This window comes from Macrobrachium nipponense, chromosome 26, assembly GCF_015104395.2.
Source record: "Macrobrachium nipponense isolate FS-2020 chromosome 26, ASM1510439v2, whole genome shotgun sequence".
NCBI lineage: Eukaryota > Metazoa > Arthropoda > Malacostraca > Decapoda > Palaemonidae > Macrobrachium > Macrobrachium nipponense.
In genome coordinates, this window is record NC_087215.1 from 49,301,165 (window position 1) to 49,309,175 (window position 8,011).

The window sequence follows — 8,011 nt, forward strand, 5'->3', positions numbered from 1 at the left end:
CTCCTGCCCACATGCCTACTTCCAACATGTCGTATGACTCCATTGCCACTAAAACATCGTCTGCATTTACTCCAATCCAAACAAGTATGCTGCCAATTAGCGGAGGGACCCAATTATCTATGGCGGCGTCGTCCTCTCAGCGTTACTTCCCATATGAGCCAATCAGTTTTCCCAAGACACACTCGCAAATGCCCTCCATGGATGTCAAGCCCAACCAGTTCCCAAATCAGCTTATCTCTCTCCATCAGATTCGCAACTATGCCCACCAGCCGACTATGAGTTCTGATTTGCTCCTTAAGGACAAAGGTGTTACTCAATAGTTTGTTTGGTGGACTGCAGACCGCACCCAGGCTCTTAACACTGACTGGGAATGGACTGCATTCAATGGCCTGCGACTCAGGCGCTTCCCTACAGTGCTTGGGCTGCAGTGTGCGGACCGAGCTGGTAGGAGGGGCAGAATACAGGGTATTGATGGCACGGGGCAGGGGCACGGGAGAGGGCGCCGTCTGGCAGCAACAGCAGCAGTTGTCGCACCACTCCCAGCGAGAGCCCAGTGACAAGTTGTGATAGGTGCCCAGTGGAATGCTGGACAAGGTCTGTAAGACAAGTCGCCTGACTCTAAGGAATGCTTTCTTTGAAGGAAAATGTTAAGTGTAATTGTGCAATAACCACACTAAAGGGAAGAGAACAGTGTGTTGCAGGAACTGCTTCTCATTTTTAATGGTTGCTATTGTTAAAGACCGATCAGTTTGGTTGTGGAGGTAAAACGGACAGGAGAGTGCTATGGGGTTTGAATGGAGTTAAGGCGAGGTGGTGGTAGTGCAGCACTGGACATTCAAAACGTAGCACCTATAGCATCAAAAATAACAGCTAAAGCCAAGTGCTCTCCCGTACAAACCCACCAGAATACAGTTCACGTTCCTCTTCACTGTTCAAGTGAGCAACTCTCCAATATCGTGATAGCTAAACAAGCAATACTGTTACTAGTTATGGTGCCTTCCACCATCCATCGAAACCCATAGATTTTCCCAAGACAATTTTACTTTGTAGCACAAAAGATCATTTGTTTCTTTAATTTTAAAACTATGAACAGTATTTTCTATATGATGTATTTTCTTCTTCCTTTGTTTTCCCTGAATATCTTGGTACCTAATTTTTTTCTGCCAAGCGTCCAGACTTGTTCAGTGAGGTCTGATTATGTCAGCTGGTCAATTTTCCAATTCAGAACAAAAATTGCCCTTGAGGAAGATACATCAGTGAAAACAAATAATCATTGAGCACGGCTGGACGCCTGCATATTCAGTATATTCTACCTCCAAAAATAGACTGCTCCAGATTAAATTGTTTTAGATACAGTACTTAAGGTTTTAAAAGCCAGTTGGCCCCCTGTCCTCGGGCCTCATAGTCCTGGCATCTGGCAAGGTCTCCCCTCGGGTCCTCTATTAATTGAACATGGACTCAATCACCCTAAACCTCGTTGCCCACGCAAGACTGCCTAGCTGAACCAGCAGGTAGTGCTAACCTCCTCCATCCAGGAAGTATACGATTATTTCTACGTTATGTCTTGTGAGTGTATTAAAGTCTGAAGTCTCTCGTAGTTGCAAGTATCCCATTATCAGAAGATGTGGGTCTCTAAAGAAGAGCTTCTGGCAGACTCGAAAAGATGTGTCCTTTAAAGATTAAATGTAAATATTTTTAGACAGCTTTTTGACCAAAATAAGAAACCATTTTAAGGATGATATTCGGAAGACTGTAGATTTTACAAGACTCCTGCCAGGGGTTCGCCTTGTCATGACCCGCCCCAAAGTTCTCAGACCTCATTCATTTGACTTTGTAAGGCAATCAGGGGCCAAGCATTAAAACGCCACATGTTACAATATTCAGCACTTCTGTTTAATCTACATTCTTCCGCTAAGATTTACAGGTACTTTACACTTTGACTTCAGTCTCTTAAGGACACTACTTTTGTATGCTGCAAAATTTATGTATAATGCATGGGTAGCAGGTTATGAGAAGTACTTAGTAGGGTACATTGCTAGTGTGAATTGTTACTCCATTTCCTTTTGTACTTACGACTATAGGGCGTGGAATTATAGGATATTGGTTCATTTTCTATATATTTGCATGGATAATAGAATTTAGCAACATCTGTCGTATATTATGAAAAAAAATGTGATGTTGATAGACAAGAGGTAAAGAGTGTCAGAGTGAATGTATGTGACAAAAATAAGCTGAGATTAGCTTAATAAAATATGTGAGCATCAAAGACTCGGGGCCGCATTTTGGATGCATTTGATTTATATAGAAATCGTTTTGATATTTACTCTCAAAGTAATTACCAATAAACTGTTGTTGCTTTTATAATTCTGGGCAAATCCCATTACTTGTAAGATCCGTTTGCTTTAGAAGTATTACTTGCTCTTGATTTAGGATCTTTAATACGGCTCCATGATCGTCAGTGATGAGTGATATTTTGTACAGTCCAACCTCTCCCCAATGATATTATTGTAAGAGAAACTATACATCAAAATATGTTTGCTCAACATTAGCTACTTGTTCGTTTGGCATGTTAACTGATGTTTGTGTTTATTGTTAACTCAAGGTGTTGACTGTTATATAACGGCTCACTAAAGTCAACTCGAGCGGAATTCTCGTATTTAACATAACTCAGTTTATAAAAGCTAATCTGCATTCTGATTGGTCTGAAAGAAATGGTTCTTTCAGGAAGCTATACCAATTGGAAGGAACCTTAGCTTGGGCAAACAGGTTGTGCTTTCCACGGAAATTCCTCTATTGGGAAGCCTCAAATTGCTTGACCCCCAGAGTCCGTGGTGTACTCTTATGAGGTTCAAAAATACTTCACAAGCAAACGACTGCATTGTTTCTATTTTCTGTAATTTTAATAGTCATATTATTTGAAATACATGTATTTTGTAATGCTATTTCAGGAAAACTTCCTTACTGCCATTTCCCCCGGCCTGGCCCAGTTTCATGTGTAAAACTATTAGTCAGATTACCCTTCTTGGAAAACCTCATGACTGCATTAAGACTCTGGGAAAGCAAGGCTCTCCTGTACGTCCTCGCAGTATGGTTGTACACTGCGTGCATGGCTAGCTATTAGCTTTTTGTTGAGTATAAATACAATTGTTTGTATGAAATTTTGACATCTTTTTATTTTGTTTAACTCCGTTTTGTCTCCCCAGGGCCAAGTTTCTCCTGCAATTACCCCTCCCATCTGCAGTACTTACTGTACCACTTTTGTTAGCTTATTCTTTAGCTACTTTTTTCAACATTCTAATTTCTGTTTTCTTTTGAGAGATGGCTAAGCCATAGTTTTATGTCTCAGCTACACCTCTGAGTTGGTGAAACTCGAACCAGTGCGGCTTTCAATACAATACAATATATGTTTTGTATCCAGCTCTTGAGTACCCACATCTGTTTACTTCTAATAAAACTTTTGATGTCTGGCATTATCAGATAATATATTACTGTTGTAAAGTTGTTTCTATTTTGTTACTAAGAAAAAGAAGATAGAGATGAATTGTAAAGTGTGCTTGCTGATTGTAAGGTTGGCTGGATGAGTTGGCCTAGTGAAGATGGTGATGTTAAGCATTTTACTGTGCTTGCTATCTGTGGCCCAGTTCTCTACAGACAGATCAAGCTTACAGCAAACTTTGCATCATGGCCCTCACTATTAACAGTGTGTAACACTGTCTAAACTGTGTGCGGATGACTCCTCAAGCTGATTGGCCATCTCCCATCATTCAACCATGGTTTACCCCCAAGCACACAGGTGTTGCTGTTGAATGTGACTCAATTTTTTGCCTGGTGCCGTTTGATGGGAAGGTGGTACAATGTGATTACATGTGAAATAACATGTTTAATGAATGTTCCGGTGGTGTTGCTAAGAGGATAGATGTAGGGCATCTGATGCCCAACCTCCCCAAAAACAAGGTGATTGGAATTTTCTTAATCCCAGGCTAAAATTAAATGGGCTTTTGGTCTTGCCATTTTGTGTTTATTGGTCACAGAATTTTCCTGCTGTGAAAAAGAGTAAGGGAAGAGATGTATATATACTGTGCATGAATTGTTTGAAGGGAAATTGGCTTAAATTTTCATGTTAGATGATAACCGAGTGATTTTTCAGTTTGAGATATGGAAGATTTTATATATATGCTATGGTGCTGCATTTGTTCCTCAAAGATTACCTTATGTTATCCAGATGTTGCATTTTTAGTACCGAATTTTTCTTGTTGTTTCACAAGTTTTCGTTATGTGAATGGAAGAGCTGCATTATTACTGTTTAAATATTATTATCCTCTGAAAAGTTTGCTGAGAAAGATTTCAAAATGGTTTCGTTACCTCTACTACGGTAGTGGAGTGTAGTACAAAGTAGGTCGAGTAAGATTAAGCTTAGTTATATTAAAAAAATAATAAATAAATAAATAAATAAATGTTAAATGGTGAAAGGATCTTTCTCAATGAACACAACCAAACCAGGATTTTTGTCATGACAAGAGGTGGGTGGTGCAGAGTCGAGATTGTTTTAATCTCCGGTATCCATGACACTTGGTTAAGTACGTACGTCCCTCCAGCCCTGAGGACTTTCTTCCTGTTTTACCAGGGAGGTTTGGATTGGGCAAATGGGAAAACAATTTTTACAGGGTATTTTATTCTATAATCAGACTCTGTAACCACCCAAAAACTACCTCCAACCTTCATTTATATAGGAACCTAATTATCATTAGATACGTGAAGCCGGCACAAGCTCGTGTTGCCAGGGAACCATATTCCCGTTTTCTGTAGTTATAGCCACTTTTGTTTGTTTATATTCGTTTTCTTTTTATTGCCCCTTCCTTATTACCCCATGTCACCACCCCTTCCTCCTCCTTCCTGCTTGGTCAACAAAAAAAATGCTTGTTTTGCAAATGAGTGGATGGAAGTTGTTCTCCCAGCACATCTCTTCGTAGGTATTATCGGTAGTATGCATAGACTCTCTTTTCCTCTATCAAATTTGTGATAGTGCAACCTAGTAATATAAATAGTGTTATTTTAAGGGGGATGTTACAATGGACTATAACCTACGAATGCAGGGGAATGAAATAGGGTGCATCTCAATGCACGTACGGACTGTATTGTAATACTGTATAGTAAGATTAATAATTTTTTTCTCTCGCTCTCTGTGTTCTTTGAAGGGTTTAAAAATGGTTGAACTGTTGTCATGTCTCTGTACAATTTATATTTGTTCAATCCTGTAAGAATTAATGATGTTTATTTGTGTTTAATATAGAGTAACACTTTGTTTCAATGGAAGAAGTTTGAGACTCATAAATAGATCAAATAATTCTATTAATAAAAAACCATGTATCCCCCCAAAAATAAGGCAAAAAAAAAGAAAATAGGGGCCTTTTTTAGTGCATAAAATACTTTCTACATGATTTGCCTTACACATGATGCATACAATGTGTGTATATATATATACTATATATATATATATATATATATATATATATATATATATATATATATATATATATACTATATATATATATATATTATATATATATATATATATATATATATATATATATATGTATGTGTATTGTGTAACTATACTCCTGACTGTTAACATTCATTGTGGATTTACATGTAGCTGAAAGGCATGAACTCTGTCAGCGGCTACCCAATCAGTAGCACTTGCACCAGGCATGGCCGCTAGTAGATTTTTCTTTGTATTTTTTTTTAATTTTCATTTTATGATGAAGGGTGCATGGTTTTTGTAATTATTATTATTATATTATTATGATTATTATTATTATTATTATTATTATAGTTCATTTTCATTTGATCTTATTTTTTACATCCATATTTTCTTCTAATTTTAATTTTGTGTTTTTTAGAATAATTAAAGTCACCCATGTATCTTTTTTAGTTTCATTTTCCCACCTTTTTTTTATTTCAGTAGGTTACATTGCTTAATTACTGTCGCTCACATTGTTTTTATTACTGATGTTCAAAAACAAAAAATATATATATATATGGTGCTGGTCGTTGAACTATGTAAGGCCTAGTAGTGTAGGTTATGATAATTGACGAAGACTTGAGTGTGACAATGATGCATTCAATTTAAGGATATACTATTTTGGTATACACGGTACTGTGATAAATGAGATTTTTTCCATTATAAAAAATCGATATATGACGAAAAGCTTCAACCACAAAATTGCTCTTGGAAACCCACCCCCATTCATCCCCCAAAAGAAAGATAGTGACGATGGAGAAAGAATTTCAGACTCGTAGTTGGAAAAGTATTGTAAAGTCAATTTTGTTCTTTTTTTGATATATTTTGTACAGATTATCATTTTTAGAACGAAGTACCAAAATGGGGTATGACCAAAGTTCCTATACTAGTGAATAATAATAATAATGATAGTAATAATTAATAATAATGATATATCCCTCAATTTACCTGTAATTCCTCCCTCTCACCCGACCCTTGAAATAATGATAAAGATTTCTATGGTTTTCATAGTAATCTTTTTCATTATGGTGTCCCTCAAACTCCCACCCCCTTCCTCCTTCCTTCCTTCCTTCCCCCACTGCCAAAAGAGGACAAATGCCGAAAGACTTCCCAAACGTCGCTACGAAGTCCAAACGATGATTTGTCTAGTACGAGTCATTCGGAGTCGCAAGAAAATCTAAACCGACGTGAGGAAAGTCTGTCGTACTCGACCATAGAGTTGAGACGCCTCTTGAAGGAATAATAAAACAATAAAAACGGTAAAGCAAATTGCTTCATTTTAGATTTAAATGTATCTGAATTCCAGGGAGCAAAACTTGAGGTAACGTGAAAAACCCTAAAGTGAACAGACGACGATCATCTGGGCTTTTTCCTTTTCGGACTTTCAAGTTTTGAATCTCTTGAAATTCGGCCTTACCTGTGCGAACAGCAGCAATTATAACAACAGAGAGATGAGGTTTAATATGTCAAACTGGATTTAATGTCTCAAAAAAATTCACGGAATTATCGATACTTCAGTTGCACAGTGTGTCAGTGTGTGTGTGACAGTAAGTAGCTTACTCCAGTTTTAGACTTTTACTCTTCAAATCAATGTTTGAGAATATGAAAAAAAGCCTCATGTACGAATACTCGTCAGAATGAAACCATATCACTTCAGGACAGTGACGAAAAGGAAGATGAAAAAAGAATTTAAGCTTTTCAAGTAAAAACAACAAAGCCTGGTGTTTGTAATCCAAGCTTTAGCGACGCACGCAAATTTTCAATTTCCGGACTCAAAACACGATTTGTCGGTTGTACTTACTGGTGCTATCAGTCCGGCCTCTTTACGAAAGACTGATTTATTATAACCTGAAATTTGCTGCAACGAAGTGATATGTTTCTCCTGATCGTTGTTAAAATTGCTGATTCATTTTTGAGTGTTCTGTTGACCATAAAGCACCAATACCCAAATTTTATTCTTAAAAAATGTTTGACTTCCACTTCATATGACCAATGGATATATACCTTCTCAATGTTATCATAGACAATTGTGTGAAGTCAACAGGGTCTTATTTGGGAATTAGGAGCTTGGCCCCCTTCCCCTATACCCACCCCGACCCCTTCCCCCTTCCCCACATCACCACAAAAACTGATCCTGACAGTATACGTACGTGTTGGCAGTTATCCACATCATGCAAAACAAAAGTCAAAATATGCATAACATCATTATTGCATTAGCAATACAACAATACAAAATCCTGTAGCCCCTCCAATTTAAAAAATGCTTTAACAACATTTCATATAAATTTACAATTCACTGAAATTAAAAGTGCAAATTGAGTGGTTGACTGCTACACTAATCCCATTTCCCCGAACCCCTTTAAAATTAGGAAAATAACCACTGAAATGTCCAGAGAGCCTTGGCTTCTGAGAGCCAGGCTCTCTTTTTCTCCCCCTCTCCTGATCAAAGAGCCTTTTTTGAGTGTTTTATATCACGGGCCGGTGTTATAT

General features: G+C 37.5%; 1 protein-coding gene across 1 annotated transcript in view; it reads left to right on the plus strand.

Annotated features, from left to right (window-relative positions):
• The window catches only part of LOC135199665 (zinc finger protein rotund-like), a 481,912-nt gene extending 476,437 nt beyond the window's left edge, over positions 1-5,475 (plus strand). Inside the window, exon 8 of the mRNA XM_064227820.1 lies at positions 1-5,475. This exon is cut by the window's left edge and continues 688 nt beyond it. Coding sequence (XP_064083890.1) covers positions 1-320 — 320 coding nt within the window. The 3' untranslated portion in view covers positions 321-5,475.
• Positions 5,476-8,011: the final 2,536 nt, after the last annotated feature.